The sequence below is a fragment of the Pan paniscus genome, chromosome 9 (assembly GCF_029289425.2).
Source record: "Pan paniscus chromosome 9, NHGRI_mPanPan1-v2.0_pri, whole genome shotgun sequence".
Taxonomy (NCBI): Eukaryota; Metazoa; Chordata; class Mammalia; order Primates; family Hominidae; genus Pan; species Pan paniscus.
Genome location: NC_073258.2, coordinates 29,703,439 through 29,721,795, shown reverse-complemented (window position 1 = coordinate 29,721,795; position 18,357 = coordinate 29,703,439). Strand labels below are relative to the sequence as shown.

At 38.4% G+C, this 18,357-nt stretch overlaps 1 protein-coding gene and 1 long non-coding RNA gene across 6 annotated transcripts in view; one reads left to right on the top strand and one right to left on the bottom strand.

Moving 5' to 3' along the window:
- The window catches only part of LOC103783633 (uncharacterized), a 173,931-nt gene extending 169,545 nt beyond the window's left edge, over positions 1-4,386 (bottom strand). For all 4 annotated transcript variants that reach the window (XR_010113338.1, XR_010113340.1, XR_010113337.1 and 1 more), the window contains exon 1: positions 4,298-4,386. This is a non-coding gene — a long non-coding RNA (uncharacterized LOC103783633). The remainder of the gene's footprint in view (positions 1-4,297) is intronic.
- A 21-nt stretch (positions 4,387-4,407) lies between these two features.
- Positions 4,408-16,586, top strand: LIN7C (lin-7 homolog C, crumbs cell polarity complex component). 2 transcript variants are annotated; one of them, XM_034932319.3, is made up of 5 exons: positions 4,408-4,480; positions 9,281-9,399; positions 9,635-9,706; positions 11,597-11,806; positions 15,196-16,586. In XM_034932319.3, exons 1-5 carry the CDS (start codon positions 4,444-4,446, stop codon positions 15,298-15,300), a joined length of 543 nt encoding a protein of 180 aa, XP_034788210.1. In that variant the 5' UTR covers positions 4,408-4,443; the 3' UTR covers positions 15,301-16,586. The 2 variants fall into 2 exon arrangements, with proteins under 2 accessions (XP_034788210.1, XP_003830483.1); XM_003830435.5 differs by having other exon boundaries at positions 4,411-4,480; positions 12,365-16,586.
- Positions 16,587-18,357: the final 1,771 nt, after the last annotated feature.

Sequence of the window (18,357 nt, the reverse complement as noted above, 5' to 3'; positions counted from 1 at the left end):
GGCCTTCGGAGTCAGACTAGTACTTACACGAGAGGCTCTTCTGGTTCTCAGGCCTTGGTTCTTCATGATTGGACTGGAACTAAAGCATCTTTTCTGGGTCTCCCACTTGAAGACAGCAAATTATGGGATTTCTTGGCTTCTGTAGTCTCCTGAGCCAATCCATCATAATAAATCCTTTCTATATATCTAAATATATTCTATTGGTTCTGTTTCTGTGAGGCACCCTGATACACTAATCATTTTGAAATCACCTTAATCTCCTCTATATTGGATCCTCTTTTTCTTGAATTACACATACCTTTACTGGCTAACTTTTTTTTTTTTTTTTTTTTTGAGACAGATTCTTGCACTGTTGCCCAGGCTGGAGTGCAGTGGCGCAATCTTGGCTCACTGCACCTCCTGGGTTCAAGTGATTCTCCTGCCTCAGCCTCCCGAGGGGCTGGGATTACCACCCCTGGCTAATTTTTGTATTTTTAGTAGAGATGGAGTTTCGCGATGTTGGCCAGGCTGGGTTCAAACTCCTGACCTCAAGTGATAAACATGTCTCAGCCTCCCGAAGTGCTGGGATTATAGGCATGAGCCACCGGCCCTGGCCAGCTAACTTTTTTTCTTAAAGATGGGGTCTCACTCTGTCACCCAGGCTGGAGTGCAGTGGCACAATCATAGCTCACTGCAGCCTCAAACTCCTGGGCTCAAGTGATTCTTCCACCTCAGCCTCCTGAGTTGTTTGAACTACAGGTATGAGCTACTGTACTTGGCTTGGCTCACTTCCTACTATTGATGGAGCACATTTTCTAGTAGCTCTTGAGAAAGTATGTATGGAAGGTTAACAATTTTTAGAACTTACATGTGTAAAATATTTTTCATTATTCCTTCACACCTGATTGATACTCTGGTTGGTGTTACGGGGTGAACTGTATCTCTTCCCTTCAAAAAAAAAAAACTAAAGTTCTAACTCCCAGAACCTCAAAATGTGACTTTATATGGAAATGAGGTCACTGATGATGCAACTAATTTAGGGTACGGTCACACCAAAATAGGAAGTTCTTGTAAGATGATTTCCAGCTGACAACAGATACACAAGGGAAGACGCCATGTGATAATGACAAGAGACTGAAGTAATGCAGTTGCAGGCCAAGGAACACCAAAGCCTGCCAGCAAACTACCAGAAAGCTAGGAAGAGACAAGGAAGGAATCCTCTACACTTTCAGAGAGCACATGACATCTTGGCTTCTGACTTCTCGCCTCCAGAAGTGTGAGACAGTGACTATCTATTGTTTTAAGTCACCCAGTTTGTTGTATCTTGTTATGGCAGCCCTAGAAACCTAATACAGTTGGATATAGAATTCTAGTTTGCAAATAATTTTTTCTAAAAATTTAGCTGCTCTCTGTGTCTTAGCTTCCAGTGCTGCTGAGGAGAAGTACAATCTTGTTCTGATTTCCAATCCTTAGAATATAATTTTTTATCCTCTCTGGAAACTTCTAGGATCTTCTATCTATTCCTAGGATTCTGAAATTTTATGATGATTACATATGTTAATCATCCACCCGGGTGTGGCGGCTCACGCCTGTAATCCAGCACTTTGGGAAATCAAGGTGGGTGAATCACTTGGGGACAAGGGTTTGAGGCCAGCTAGCCAAACATGGTGAAATCCCATCTCTACGAAAAATACAAAAATTAGCAGGGTGCGGTGGCAGGTGCCTGTAAACCTAGCTACTCGGGTGGCTGACGCATGAGAATCACTTGAACCCAGGAGGCAGAGGCTGCAGTGAGCCGAGACTGCGTCACTGCATTCCAGCCTGGGTGACAGAGCGAGACTCCATCTGAAGAAGAAGAAGAAAGAAGAAGAAGAAGGAGAAGGAAGAAAGAAGAAGAAAGAAGAAGAAATAAATTACCAGACAGGGAAAGGAAAAGAGCAAAAAAAAAGTCCACAAACTCAGTTCCTAAGAATAGTTCTCGTTCCTACCAAAGTAGAAAAACCACATAATTCACTTTGGGTATGGGGTAAGGAACTTTGAAGGGTACTGTCTTAGTAGTGGGATACAATTAACCCTACATAAATGACTGAATTGGTTCCACCTAAAAAAAATCAAAACCCAAAAGAACAAAATTGTTTTTCAAGTAAGTAAATTTTACAAAGTCTAGCATCTTGTTAAAAAAAAAAAAAAAATTTCCAGGCATGCAAGAAGCAGGAAATTATGAACTGTAACGAAGAGAAAAATCAATCAATAGAAACTGTGCCAGAAATAGCATAGATCATAGAATTAGTAGACAAGGATATTAAAACTGTCATTATAATTGTAGTCTATGTGTTTAAGAAGCTGCAGAAAAGTTGAGCATGTTAAGACATAAAAGATGTAAGACACACACCCACACCCAAATCAAACTGGTAGAGGCAACAACTACAATGTTTTATATGAAGAATAAACTGGACAGGATTTCAATATTAGATATTGAAAAAAGATTAATGAATATGAAAACATAGCAATTATCCAAAAGGAAACATAAAGAAAATCTTGAAAAAAAATGAACAGAGCATCACTGAGCTGTGACACAATGCCAGTTAGCTCAATATACATGTATATTATGTACATGCACATGACTCCAATAGTCACACCAAAGGAGAGGAGCAAGAGAATGGAAAGAAAAAATATTTGAAGAAATAAGGGCAATGTTTGCATTTGTCTTGCTCTACCTGGTATTCCTATCAAGGCACCTGGTATATATTAGGTGTTTAATAAACATTTCTTGAACACATTTGCAGCAAAAAAAAATGACAACAATGAGTAAGAGATAAGCACCTGAGTGTTACTGCAACGTATTTAGGCCATCAGAGGACAAAAAAGGGGAATAATATGGAGAAAAGGCTTGGTAGAAGTGGCATGTCTTCAGCAGGGTCCCATGAAATGGGTTCAACTGAGTGTGTACAAAGTTTGGAGACTAGGAAGGGATGAAGAAGGGCATTCCACACAAGAACAACACAAATGAAGATTTGGAGCCTGGCACAGTGGCCCACGCCTGTAATCCCAGCACTTTGGGAGGCCAAAGCAGGAGGACTGCTTGAGCTCAGGAGTTTGAGACCAGCCTGGGCAACATAGCAAGACCCCCATCTCTACTAAAAATTTAAAAATTTGCCAGGCATGGTGGTGCTTGCCTGTAGTCCTCGCTACTGGCAAGGCTGAGACAGGAGGCTCTCTTGAGCTGTGATTGCACCACTGCACTCCAGTCTGGACAACAGAGAGAAACTCTGTCTCTAAAACAAACAAAAAGACTTGGAATCAGGAATAAATATGGTTGAAACTATACTATCTGGACTGAAGTGGTGGTTGCACTTAGAGGTAATGAGAAATGAAGTTAGTTGGATGAGTTAGGGTCAGAGTATGCAAGGCTTTAGAAATAGGAAACAGGAGAGAAACCATTGAAAGTTTCTGAACAGAACTTGTGATGATGAAATCACAATTCAAGGGGAGAAAAAGGAGCATAGTGGTGGCATCCATGATGGATTTGGAGAAGAAAATACTAAAGGTGAATGGAAAGGGTGGACCAGGGGCAAACAGGTTATTAAAACAGTCCCATCATGAAGTGTTGAAATGCTGGATGTAAACACACCTACCACAGTATCAGTACAGACTAAGGGCTTGGATAAATGTTATTCAAATCCAAATACTAAAATTCTTCTTGGTTCGCGAAAATTTCAGAAGTGGCTCAAAAATCTGTAATGCATTAAGAATATTATTTGCTTCACAATATTTCATTTACTTAAGATTTTATAAGAATCAGCTGCTTATAAAATTGTTACTTTGTGGTGCACCAAAGCACCTTGTTCTCTCCCTCACCCAGATATGTTTCATGCTGTTTGTACTTTCCACCCCTTAACAGATTTGGAGGGAAGATTCAAGCCGTGGATTTTTAAATTTAAAGCAATGCTGTCACAAATTGAGAACTGACAACATGCCATTACACATTTAATTGCCACCGAATCCCAGAGTTTAAAAATTGTAAGGACCTAAGAGATAGGACCTCTCGTTGTACAGATGCGGAAACTGAGGCTGGGAGAGGGTAAGTGAACAGTCCCAGGTCACAGAGCTGCTAAAGGGCAAGGTGGGACTAGAATCCAGGCTTGACTCCTCTACGCGGAGCCAAGGGTTCGAAGCGATCGGGATAAGGGAAGCCTGAGGCAGGGAACGAGAGTCAGGAAAGCAGCTCTTCCCAACCGTAGGAGGCCGGGGGACCTCGTCACCGCGGAAGGAGCGGAGCCAGGCCGACCTAAAAAGCCGTAAGTCCAGGTACCCTTACCCTGATGGCCGCGGCGAAACACTCGGCCACCTTCCTGATCTCGCGATACTAGCCGGTACTCACTTTTCCGGCTTCCCCTAGGCCCCGCCCCTCCACCTCAGCCCTTCTGTCGTCATTTCCTGTGGGTCTGTAGGTTACGGGAGAAGATGGCGGCGCTAGGGGAACCCGTGCGGCTGGAGAGAGGTGAGTGCAGCCGAGGCTCGGCGGAGGTGGGCGGAAGGGTTGGGGGAGTGCTGTGTCGCTGGAGGGGAGGAGGAGTGACCCAGGCTCTGAGATCCGGAGCCAGGCTGTCCCTTGTGCCGGCGCCAGAGGCCGCCGTTGTCTCTGTGCCTGGCTCTAGGAAGGGCGCTTACGGTATTTTGTCTGTTAACCGTAAGCCCTCCTCTGTTCACACGGACTGTTCCAAGGCACAGCACAACTAAACACAACCTGCCCGCTTCGCAGACACACGCCGCACACGCGCTCCCTTGGTGAGCACAGCAGAAGCAGCATTCGGAGACCCGTACACCCGAAAAGCAAACGTCACACACCCGGTTCGCACAGACTACACTCATTGCCTGTACAGCACGAGAACGGACACACGGTACAATTCAACAGAACCTCCTTTCCCCGTTGTTTGCACACAAACTCCTTCATTACTTTCTCCACAACCTCGCTTGTATTCGGGTTGGGGTATTTGCTAGCTTTTGTGCCCCTCCTAGAAATGGAGAGGTTGCTTTAAAAACAATCCTACTGACTTGGTCTTGGGAAGGAGGTTACGTAAGTAAGCCGAATAGTGGTAGATGCTAAAACACTTGCAGGTGCAGTGTTTTTCATTTCTTACAAACCCTACAATTGCAAACTGGTTGGCTGATTGCTTCCTAGAGCAGACTGTCAAGGAAAATAAAAAAAATTACTCTGCTGAGTAATTAGAGAAGCCTACGAAAATAACTGGCTATGCGCCTACCATGATTTCCAGCATTCCAGCGTTTCCAGTCCTTTTACAGATTTCCAGCATTCCACTCTGTCCCTAAGTCCTTTATTTCAAACAATTTCAAGCATGCTTTTCATACACCAGCATTAGAAATCATTGATAGGAATTGAGAAGTACAAATAAACATTTTGAGTACTGGTGGTAAAAAAAAAATGTATATGTAGGATAGAGACTGAAATTACATTGCACATATTAACATTTGCAATTAGTCTAAATATTACTATTGTTCCCTAAGAAAACACATTTTTAGAATTACTGTACTTAGAAAAACCTCTTTCCTAATGCCTTCCCACAAACAAATGTGCACTTAATGTTGCTGATTTGCTCTTTACCGTGTTCACCATTTGGAAGCCTCACTGTAAATGAGATTCTTTCCGTTAAGCCTATTAAAGCATCATTTTAGAGGACTAGCTACTCTGGGAAGACTTGCCGAGTTAGGCCTAAGTCTCTGACATCTTCCTCTTGAGCACAGTGGCACTGTGTTTTATAGATGGGAGCAGATCTGTTTGGTGTTAACAGGAGTAAGTTTTTTCTTTGAAAGCTAGTTAAGATTCTAACGTATTGGTGGTCTTTTGTGTTTTTGTTGTTGCTGTTTGGAGACGTAGTCTTGCTCTGTCGCCCAGGCTGGAGTGCAGTGGCGCGATCTCGGCTCACTGCAACCTCTGCCTCCCGGGTTCAAGCAATTCTCCTGCCTCAGCCTCCCGAGTAGCTGGGACTGCAGGCGAACGCCGCCAAACCCGGCTGTTTTTTGTATTTTAGTAGAGATGGGGTTTCACCGTGTTGCCCAGGCTGGTCTCGAACTCTTGAGCTCAGGAAGTCCGCCCGCCTCGGCTTCCCAAAGTGCTGGGATTACAGGCGTGAGCCACTGCACCCGGCCTGTCTTTGTATTTTTAAATGCAACACAAAATGTGGAACTTCTGTGGCATTTAGTTTTGATAGTCATGGCTTTGTTTTTTGCTGTTACAGATTTCTTTTCTGTTCTTCAGTAGAAGACTCCACCCCTTAGTAGGATGAATTACAGTCAGCCCTCCATATCCATGGGTTCCATATTTCAACCAACTGCAGATTGAAAATACTCAGAAAAAAATCGTGTCTGTATAGAACATGTACAGACATTTTTTTCTTGTCTTTATTCCCTAAACAATGTGATATAACAACTGTTTACGTAGCATCAGATATTGTAAGTAATCTACAGATTATTTAAAGTATAGAGGGGGGATATGCATAGGTTTTATGCCAATACTATATCATTTTATATCAGAGACTTGAGCATCTGCAGATCTTGATATCTGTGGTATCTGAAGAAGGTCCTAATGAATCCCCCACTGTTACCAAGACAGCTGTACTAGTCGTTGCCATTTAGCAGGGTAAGAAAGTCAGATTACATCACCTCTGATTCTTGTTTAGAATTCTAACAGACTCTATTAACAAACACTCCCAACGATCCTAAAGTAGAAAATCCTACAGTACAATTACAATACAGTGCCTGATCACATATGATGATTTAGAGTGCCTTCTAAATCATCAAACTATGATTTAATGAAACACAAATTTGAGCACATAGTAGGTACATTTTAGATTTAGTCAAAAGCATTTTACTTTTTTCCGTTTTTTTCTTCATTGGAAATTTTTATATGGCTTATATATTATAACTTTATAAATCAAAATAATTGATGAACCAACAGTCCCCATGTATCAGTCATTCTGGTGATGGGAAATCAGAATGGTGAAGGTCTATTTGCTTCCATTGCATTTGATTAACTTTTTAAGTTTAAGCTTTCTTTACCTCAAATTTAAAAATCTGCTTTCTGGCCAGGCGCAGTGGCTCACGCCTGTAATCCCAGCACTTTGGGAGGCCGAGGCAAGCAGATCACTTGAGGTCAGGAGTTCGAGACTAGCCTGGCCAACATGGTGAAACCCTGTCTCTACTAAAAATACAAAAATTAGCTGGGCCTGGTGGCAGGTACCTGTAGTCCCAGCTACTCGGGAGACTGAGGCACGAGAATCACTTGAACCCTGGAGGCAGAGGTTGCAGTGAGCCAAGATCGTACCACTGCACCCCAGCCTCAGCAACAGAGGGAGACTCCATCTCAAATAAATAAATAAATTATCTTTCTGCCGGGTGTGATGGCCCAAGCCTGTAATCCCAGCACCTTGGGAAGCCGAGGTGGGTGGATCATGAGGTCAGGAGTTTGAGGCCAGCCTGACCAACAGGGTGAAACCCTGTCTCTACTAAAAATACAAAAATTAGCCGAGCGTGGTGGTGGGCTCCTGTAATCCCAGCTACTCAGGAGGCTGAGGCAGGAGACTTGCTTGAACCTGGGAAGCAGAGGTTGCAGTGAGTGGAGATTGCGCCACTGCACTGCAGCCTGGGCAACAGAGTGAGACTCCATCTCAAATAAATAAATAAATATCTTTCTTTACTACATTTATTCATAGTTTTCTGTCTGCAAACACGAAGAAGGCCATACTAACTCTATAAAGAAAAATTTCCAGTCCTTGAGTGTAACGAAATCAGGAACTTCTACTTAAGTCAAAAGGAAGCAAAGCAATAATAGAATACTGGGCATTGTAGTACCAGGGGTACAAAAACAGTATACCAAAACAGTTTTTGGAAAAATAAAAGTAGAGATAGTTAACAGTGTTATAGCTGACCTCCTGAATCTTCTAAAATGTCTCAATTCATAAAACACTTATCCTCACACTTCTCAGTGAGAATTCCCTAACGTGCTTCATACATTTGTATAAATGTATACAACCTCTTAGGGTTTTTTTTGTTTGGTTTTTTTGTTTTGTTTGGTTTGGTTTTTTGTAGATGGAGTTTCACTCTTGTCACCCAGGCTGGAGTGCAGTGGCACAATCTCAGCTCACTGCAACCTCCACCTCCTGGGATCAAGCGCTTCTCCTGCCTCGGCCTCCCAAGTAGCTGGGATTACAGGCACCCGCCACCATGCCTGGCTAATTTTTGTATTTTTTTTAGTAGAGTTGCGGTTTCACCATGTTGGCCAGGCTGGTCTTGAACTCTTGACCTCAGGTGATCCACCCGCCTCGGCCTCCCAAAGTGCTGGGATTACAGGCATAAGCCACTATTCCCAGCCAATATTTCTTATGATTAATTGGTACCAATGTAACATAACACTTTTGCTTGCTAAGCCCTTTTTTATGTATTTTGTGGTTCAGTTGTTAACTGAACTCATAACTCTTCCTCATAACCCTTATATGGAAGGTACTGTTATTTCCATTGTACAGTGAAAGAAACTGAGACATAAGGAGGTCATGTAACTTGCCCAAGGTCACACAGGTGGTATTGAGACCAGATTGATAAAGCTAATTGTTTTTATTTTTCTTTTTTGTAAACATAAGTGTTGGAGCTTGTTTGAATTAACAGTGTTAATTAAGTTGAAAAAAATCAGTTTATTTCATTTGTACTGCTTGTTTTTTGCATTTTTATGGTTGTTTTAAATGTGTCCCTGCCACTAACTGCATCTGCTCTCGAATGGTTATCTACCTATGTATCATGTTTCTTTCGAGGAATGACCAGTGATTTTACTAGCTTATAGTGCCTTGTACTGTTCGGTGCTTTGGTTACTAATAATAATTAGGTAAATTTTTATTGACTAGTTTCTGACAATATTGCTAGCTTTTCTGAAGCAGTACAATGTTCATGTATCGGTCACATTTGAGTCACAGTCCTTTCCGATGACATTTGGTATTTTGTGTTCAATTTGCCTGTGTTTCTCCAAGGTCTTATTTTATGCTTCTGTAATCTCAGTAGTTTTTCCTATCTACTGTAAAATTTAGTGTTCTTACATTTTACATTCTCACCCTCCATGTGTGTACACACACACAGTCTCCTTCCCACCAAACACATGTGCAAATTCAATGCTTTTTTTCCCCTCTATTGTCTGTATATTATTTGCCCTTGAGGAATGAATCCTAACTGCCACACTGTTACATAGGCATTGAGAAAACCCTTGGAGAAAATTATCTGTGTGTGTGTTTAACTCTAGATATTTGTAGAGCAATTGAATTATTGGAAAAACTACAAAGGAGTGGAGAAGTACCACCACAGAAACTTCAGGCTTTGCAAAGAGTCCTTCAAAGTGAATTCTGCAATGCTGTGAGAGAGGTGAGTAAACATCATTAAAATTTACAAAAATTTGAGTTAATTAGGTCAGATAATACTCTAAATTTGGGTTCAACATTTCTTAAGAAAAACTTTAGAAAACATTAAAACCAGTCCCTCTCATTTTTGGAATTTCTGATAAAACCATTTTATAAAGATGCATAACTTTGCCTGAAATTTTAACTTCACAGAGAACTCAAGCATGGTATATTCTGAGATATAACTTTGGCTTTTACAGGTATATGAACATGTCTATGAGACTGTGGACATCAGTAGCAGTCCTGAAGTGAGAGCGAACGCTACTGCAAAGGTAAATTTTTTTGTTTTCCAAAAGTGAGAATTCTTCGTAAATTAGAAGTTTAAAATATGGAGTTATTAAATTCATAATAAACTTACTTTGAAGACTAACATGTATCTTTCAAGCTACACCAAATTTCTCAAGTACTAAGAAATAAGACATTTGTTTCTATTGCCTTTACATAAATGCTGCATGATAAATAGCTTACATAAGCTATTTTATCATGCAGTTTAGATAATGCAATAGAAATGTACTTGCATACAATATGTATCATGCAATATATAATTGTGTTGTATATGTTATATATATGATACTATATAATATTCATTATACAAAATCTAATCAGAATTTTAAGATAATGAATTACTATCCTCATCTTATTGATGAGGAAGCATGAGGTTATTTGCCGCAAACCACACAAATAGCATATGATAGAGCTGGGGTACTTCCCCGAGTTGATTTTTGCTTTCTTCTTTACATTATCTGCATTTCTGTGCCATTGTTTTCCTCAAATAATTTAGGTATTGACCTCACTATTCATGATAGGGGGTTTGAACAGGGTAATATCAGCAGTCGGTGACTTAAATTAATCATCAGCAGATAGTTTTTTATGGATGGTTACTGGCTCACAAAAGGAAATGGTGGATTCTTTGTTGAATACAAATACTTAAATATGTGGATATAGTTTATCAGTGTAGAAAAGACCAGAGAAACATGGTTTTAATTGCTGAGTTGTGTGACTTTGATAGCCTACTGAATTTCTGAGCCTTAATTCCATTATCTGAAAAATGAGGCCTTTTTCAGAGCTTCGAAGATAACGGGTGTTCAGTAAATCTTGATTTCTTTCCTCCTCCCCATTTTTGTGATCCATCACAAAAAAATGGTACTAGATAATTACCCTTTAAAGCAAAGTGAAACAAAATCTCAACTTTATAATTAGTTTGGATTAGTCTAAAGTTGAGCTTTAAAGAAGATACGGCTCTGTTTCATCTTCTGTGGGGATTTTTAGTTGTGACTAGTTAACTAAAGCAACAAAACATTCAGATTGGCTATATGTACCTCTCTTTTTCTCAATATTGAGTTATTTCTTGACATCTTAGATATTTAGTATATAGTACAAATAGTACAGAAGCCAAAATGATTACATATAAGGGCAACTCCATGTTGATTATATAGGTAGGTTGTGTCCTGCACAAAGGCTCCTGAAGGAGTTGGGCGATCCAGATCTAAAGCCCAGGGCTGCTAGCATGCTGGGGAAGGGGTTTTCCTCCTTACCATGTACAATATCCGTCTGCCCAGTAAGTCTGCTTGCCAAGCCCTGCGCATACAGGACTGCACAAAAGAATGGGCACTGAATGGGCTAGGAATGACCTAAAAAATCATAACAAAAAATCGTAACATTTCCTGCATAACTCGAAATTATTCATTTGTCGTCTCTGAAATACCTTCTGTTTAGCTTACCTTCTCAGAATCACCAGTGAATTTGTGAGCATTCAGACGTCAAAAATACGTGCTCAAAAGTGGTTTTCAAAAAGAGACAAAAGAGGCCAGGTGCAGTGGCTCACGCCTGTAATCCCAGCACTTTGGGAGGCCGAGGCGGGCGGATCACGAGGTCAGGAGATCGAGACCATCCTGGCTAACGTGGTGAAACCCCATCTCTACTAAAAAAAATACAAAAAAATTAGCCGGGCGTGGTGGCAGGCGCCTGTAGTCTCAGCTACTCAGGAGGCTGAGGCAGGAGAATGGCGTGAAGCCAGGAGGTGGAGCTTGCAGTGAGCCAAGATCACGCCACTGCACTCCAGCCTGTGCGACAGAGCGAGACTCCATCTCCGAGGGAAACAAAAGATGAAAGAACTGAAGTAAATAAAAGTCATATTTTTAATATGTAAAACTTTCTTTCAGGCTACTGTTGCTGCATTTGCTGCCAGTGAAGGACATTCTCATCCTCGAGTTGTTGAGCTACCAAAAACAGAAGAGGGCCTTGGATTCAATATTATGGGAGGCAAAGAACAAAACTCTCCAATCTATATATCTCGAATAATTCCAGGTGGAATTGCTGATAGACATGGGGGCCTCAAACGTGGAGATCAACTCCTCTCTGTTAATGGAGTGGTAAGAATGAATTTTATTTCTATTTGTAGTGATCTGTTGTGACCACCTGGGGGCGTATTTGAGTAATAGGAGAAACCTAAGAAACTTGTGGTTTAGAAATGCCTTGAGGGAATCCTAGGCAGTACTATTAATACAGTGATCCTTTTTTTTAAGCACTATAAGTGTATTTTGCAGTGTAAATTAGCAGTGCTTAGTGTCATTTTTATGACATAAGCTCTTTATTAAAGGCAATACATTAAATTAGAAGTCTACCCTCACTTTACTCTTATAAAATGGCAATTGCTTGATCTACTGAAATAATAAGGCATATAGATTAATATGCTAATTATTTGGAACTTAAAAGCCAGCTTTTAGACTATAAACAGAATATGATGTAAGAGAGGATTTCATATAGATTAAAATGGTAAGGCAGGATTATTTCTTAGTTTTGTAATGTTGGAATAATATAACATTAAAACTTTTCTTCATTATATATATTGTAAACATTTTTGCATTTTGAGTTACTTTCAAAACTTAGATATTAGTGTATGGTTGTTTGTTTGTTTTTTTTTCCCCTAGAGTGTTGAAGGAGAACATCATGAAAAAGCTGTAGAACTGCTGAAAGCCGCACAAGGAAAGGTTAAATTAGTGGTACGATACACACCCAAAGTCTTAGAAGAAATGGAGTCGCGCTTTGAAAAAATGAGATCAGCAAAACGCAGGCAACAGACCTAATACATTTCAAAACTTGATATTTCATTTTGCGTTTTAGCTAGAGAAGTTTTCCTTGTGACTTACTAATGGCTGCAATGCCAATGATTGTAAGAAAACAAACAAATTTATCATGAAATTCTCCTTGCCATTTTATAAATGCCTATTTTAACATCATTTATGGTTCCAGAGATGCATACACTTTTTTCTGACAAGAAAAAGTAAAAGGTGATGAGGGCAATTCTGTCCTACTGTTTTTACAGGCCTTTTTCAAATGCAGATTTTGTCATAAAGTTGTTATAGATTTTTTAAAATGCTTTTTTAATATTAAAATGTACTTTTACATTCTTAATCTTTTTTTAGAAAGGAAAAGTTTTCTTCATTTAGCTGCTGATTTAAAAGTAAAGTTCTCCAATTCTTTTTTTTGCTTACTCTATTTTTTTTAACCTGTGAAATTTCTTTACAGTTTTCCAAGAAATTAAGCATAACAGTCTCATCTACAGCAGTTCATTACACTGTCAATGTTAACATCATTGCTGCATTTTGTACTTTGAACACACACATAATATATATAACCAGTGGTAAATCATGACTCAGTACAGTGCAAGTTTTTTCACTTTCACTTAAACATAATATATAATGGATATTCATTTATACTGATTTATGAAAGTAAGTTTTTAAACACTGAATCATTGCTAAAATACATATTCTTAATATTTGAGCATTGAGGCAAGAGGATGTAATTGATAGCATTACTTATTACATCCCTATTTATATTCAACCGTACATCAAATTATAAATGCAAAACAGGTTCAGATTTCATCTTTTGTGATTTAAATACTATTCATTTTTATTTAAATGCACAGTATTTCCCCTATATTTTAGTCCTTCCATTCCTAGAGACAAACCAGTTATTTGGTGGTGGGAAGTAGCTGAAGCAAAGAAGGAAAAGTAATACCTTTAACCTCACTAGCTTCAAGAGTAGACATTCTTACTAGCTCAATTTAAATAATTGATTTTAAATAGGAAGAAAAGAGGATATATTTAAGATACATAGAAATTATGATGTGAAGTATTCATGAGAATCTGTAGATTCCATCAAAATAAGTAGGAACTGATACTAAAATTGTTGGATTTAGAGAGGCAACTTTTGTTTATGATTCAAATATGGGAATTTGAGAAATATTTCATTTGTCCACTGGATGTCACTATTTTACTAAAAGGCAGCTATTAGTGTGGGACTGTGACTGAGGTCTTAAAGACTGAAAGAGTTGGGGTTCATTTTCTGTCACAACTTACAGGAACATTTGTACTTTAAGAAAAATTTAAGTGACAAATGTTAGAAGATGATGGATTGAAAAATATAAGTAATTTGGCATATTGACCCTATATAAAAAAGTGGGCATTTTGTAACATTCCTTCAGGAAGAATAGAATTGTATGCTTTTTTCTGCATGTTTGTGATCACTGTGAGTCTCAGATGATTATTCCAGTTTTCAATGATTTTTCAAAATAAAAGTCAATCAGCATTGTTATTTATCATTAAGGTATTGAACACTGGATTGCATGGTTGAATGTGTCTTTAATCCACTACAAAATGTGCTTGTTATTGATAGGATCATGTTGTTAAATTGTAAATTTTCAAAATTAATTGATGTTTTAAAAATGTTGAGACCAAAGTAGTATAGAAGTATGGACTTAATTTAATTGTAAAATTATTAGAGGTATTTGTTGTAGAGCTTTATATATTAAAGAGAGGTATTGGTGCATATAAAAACAGTAATATTATTGTTATGCTTGTATTCTTGCATTTCAGGGTAAGTAAACCCTGAAGAAATCTTATTTTAGTATAGCTACAGCTGCAGTAGCTTTTAAGTATGTATCAACATTTCATTATAAATTATAGCTTCCTGGTTCTGTGTCTCAGCTGTTTCAGAACTTTCAGCCAAGTTAAATCTTTTTTGGTGTTGAAACTTTTAGTAAGTTGAGTAAGCTATTTTTTTCCCTGCGGTAATCCACAATCTGTTCTTTGTGTGGGTTGACACCTATTTATAATTCTTAAAATAAGGGTAGCTCAAAGGAGCCAAATACAGTAGTTTAGCTTGCTACTGTTGAGCATGAATAGCAGTAGGTTGTTTTCATTAATGCAGTTTTCATAATGTATCCCAGAATTTTAAATCTTGACCATAGAAAAATACAGTCATTCATTGGCAAAGATGTACAGTGGTGGTTTAGTGCAGTGAGGAAATGATGGGAATTTTTATCTTAGAAATGGATGATTCATGAATAAAACTAGGTACATAGTAAGTGTATGATAGATGTTTGATTTGTAAATTACAAATATAAATTATCACCCCCATTTCCATTTATTTTCTTGATATATCAAAATGTGTTGACTTAGTGATTCTCAATCTTAGCTACATATTAGCTTGGCAGAGCTTTAAAAAATTGATACCTGGGTCCTATTCCATAACAACTAAATCAAAATCACCCTTTTTTTTTTTTTTTGTAAAGCTTTCCAGGTGGTTCTAAAGGACACCTAGGGTCAATAACCCATTATAAAATGATCTGATTACACTGGACACTCTTAGGAAGTATCAAAATAGAACAGTTCAATTTGCAGCTACTTAATGATTAATTACATTTCTTAGGGTTTTTTTTTGTTTTTTTTGTTTGTTTGTTTGTTTTTTGTTTTAAAAGAGACAGGATCTTGCTTTGTCTCCCAGGCTGGAACACAGTGGTGTGATCATAGCTCACTGCAGCCTGAAACTCCTTGGCTTCCACCTCAGCCTCCCAAAGCATTAGGATTATAGACGTGAGCCACTGCACCTGGCCAAGTAATTTCTTTTAGGAATAAAAGGTACTTGGCATTCCTTATTTGGGAAGTAATTTCAGTCTTATCTTTTTTTTTCTTTTTTCTTTTTTTTAATAAAATCTACCAGTAATTTAAATGTGAGCTTTTTATGTCTGTCATCATTCTGCCCCCTTTGCCTTTAAAACTTACAAAAATACGTGTTTGTTATTTGAGAAAGCATGTTTAAAAATTGCAGATGAGAAATATTGTCGTTAATAATTATGTACTGTCTTAATCTGGGCACTTCATTTGTTAGTATAATACTAGATAATAGCAGCCTAGTTCTTTAGGATTTGACGATTCAAATATTTTTTTTTGTTTTTTGTTTTTGTTTTTTTTTTGAGACGGAGTCTTGCTCTGTTGCCCAGGCTGGCGTGCAGTGGTGTGATCTCAGCTCACTTCAGCCTCCGCCACCTCAAGGCAGTTCAAGCAATTCTCCTGCCTCAGCCTCCTGAGTAGCTAGGACTACAGGCGTGTGCCACCTCTCCCGGCTAATTTTTTTGTATTTTTAGTAGAGACGGGGTTTCACTGTGTTAGCCAGGATGATCTCGATCTCCTGACCTCGTGATTCACCCCCCTCGGCCTCCCAAAGTGCTGGAATTACTGGCGTGAGCCACCATGCCCAGCCTCAAATATGTTTTTAAAAAATATCATTGTCCTCCTCCTCTTAAGATTTTTTTAAGTTCTTTTGCTCAAGTACTTAAGTAGTCTGGCTCAAGTACTTTGTTTACAATTAAAATGGATATTATAGCATTTAATAGAAGAAACGGTTATGGCTTATCCAAAAAGAATGTCAGCATGACCTGGTGTAGACTTAAAAAACTACATGTTTGTGAATATTTTATAATGTGGAATGATCATTGAAATATCAAGGATTCTAGTAATTGTATTTCCTGAATAAATGTATGTTTATGAATTTTCTAACTTACATTTTGTTGTGTCCTCTGCCAACAATCTGGTTTTATAATTGTTGTCTAAAGTTTGCTAGTAGTGTTTCTTCAAAGGTTATTCCAGGTATGGTTAAGTAGTGAGAAAAATCACTTATTAATTTTCAAGAACTTTGAGACTACTTTGTATTGACTCGGTTTTTTAAAATACTGGCAAATGCTATGCTTCTACTTTTAAAATTTGTAGTAATACCCAGAATGGATGTAAAATAACATTTTTCAATAGATTACTTCATTTATCAATTTAATTCTGATTTTAAGGCTTATTTAAAATAAATTTGTATGAGTTATGTCCTCGTTCTTTGGATTTGAAAAAAGTTGATATAACTACACAATAGATAACGTTTATGAAAGGTATGTATAAAAAAACATAATTCCTGGTGGCTGCTGAAATGAAACTTTGAATTTCTATATTTTGCTTTGTCTTTCATAAAATTTAAAGAAAACATTTTCTTGTGTTATTTCAAGAGCGGCAGTATGACGTGATTGAGAGCACAGATTCTGAAGCCAAACAACTCTGGTTTCAATCCCAGTTCCACCATTACCGTGTGTCACCTTAGACAGGTTGCTTGATTTCTTTGTGCCTTAGTTCCCTCACCTGTCATTTGTTAATAAGAATGCCTGTAAGTGTCATGCCATTTTCTGTAAGGCCCTTAAAAAGGTGCCTGGCATAGTAAATACTGTTTGTGTTTGCTTTTGTTCATGTAAAATAGCTTCAGAACCTTATGAGCTAAAGGAAATAATTCTGGTCAAAAAATTAAAATTAGCAAGTTTTTATTTTTGTTATTTAGAAAACAACCTTTATGCTTAAAAACTTTAGAAGAATAAGATTCATAAGAAATTATCAAATTTATATTTTGATCAAAGAAACTCGGAATTTTTTAATTGGAGCTTTGAGGATTGAAGCCATGTTCTAATGAAAATCATTGGAAAATAAGTCCAAGTAAGGATTTGTTAAATTAACCTTTAAGGTGATGACCTAGGCATAGAGACAGGAGACTACTGGACTAGGTGTTAGACAGTACAAGGCATCACCACCATTAACTTTAAAAAAGTGTGGAAATGTGCCACACAGCCGAGGAACAACAAAAAGCATTTAGTGTTAGGACTCAGTTTTTTTCAAAACTTTAGTAGACCAGAGTATCCATTCACTAAATTTTTCTATTCGGGTTTTGTTATATTCACTATTTTGATTATTCTGATTTTAATATAATGAATTGCTGACCCATATTTTGTACGTTTACTTATTAGTGGCAGATAATCTCCCTGATGGAATCTTGAAGATTTACTTTATATACAGGGCAAAAGGTAAATTCATACAGAACCCATTTGTCAATTTTATTTTTTGAATTTTAAATTTTAAAGGGACAAATACTTCATTTTAACAAGGTATATGTAAGGCCTCTCCTAATTCTCATGAACTATACCTATTGGTTAGAATGAGAAATCATCCACACTTTCTTACCTAGAGACAACTTTAAAAACACCAAATCTTTTTTTTTTTTTTTTTTTTTTTTTGAGACAGGGTCTATTTGGACACCACAGTATGTATATTTAAAATCACCAAACATCAAGATTTGGTGTTTTGGGGCCAGGTGCAGTGGCTCACACCTGTAATCCCAGCACTCTGGGAGGCCGAGGCAGGTGGATCGCTTGAGCCCAGGAGTTTGAGACCAGCCTGGGCAACATGGCAAAACCCCGTCTCTACTAAAAATACAAAAATTGAGGCCCAGCATAGTGGCGCACACCTGTAAATCCCAGCACTTTGGGAGGCCGAGGAGGGTGGATCGCTTGAGGGCAGGAGTTCAAGACCAGCCTGGTCAACATGGCGAAACCTCATCTCTACTAAAAATACAAAAATTAGCGGTGCATGGTGGCATGTTCCTGTAATCCCAGCTACTTGGGAGGCTGAGGCAGGAGAATTGCTTGAACTCAGGAGCCAGAGGTTGCAGTGAGCTAAGATTTCACCACTGCACTCCAGCCTAGGTGACAGAATGAGACTCTTGTCTCAATCAGTCAATAAATAAAAGTACAAAAATTAGCTGGGTGTGGTGGCACATC

Coding starts and splice junctions, on each gene's coding strand:
- LIN7C (XM_003830435.5), top strand. CDS start 4,444: ATGGCGGCGCTAGGGGAACCCGTGCGGCTGGAGAGAG. Junction 4,481..9,280: donor ACCCGTGCGGCTGGAGAGAG/GTGAGTGCAGCC, acceptor GTTTAACTCTAG/ATATTTGTAGAGCAATTGAA. Junction 11,807..12,364: donor TCCTCTCTGTTAATGGAGTG/GTAAGAATGAAT, acceptor TTTTTCCCCTAG/AGTGTTGAAGGAGAACATCA.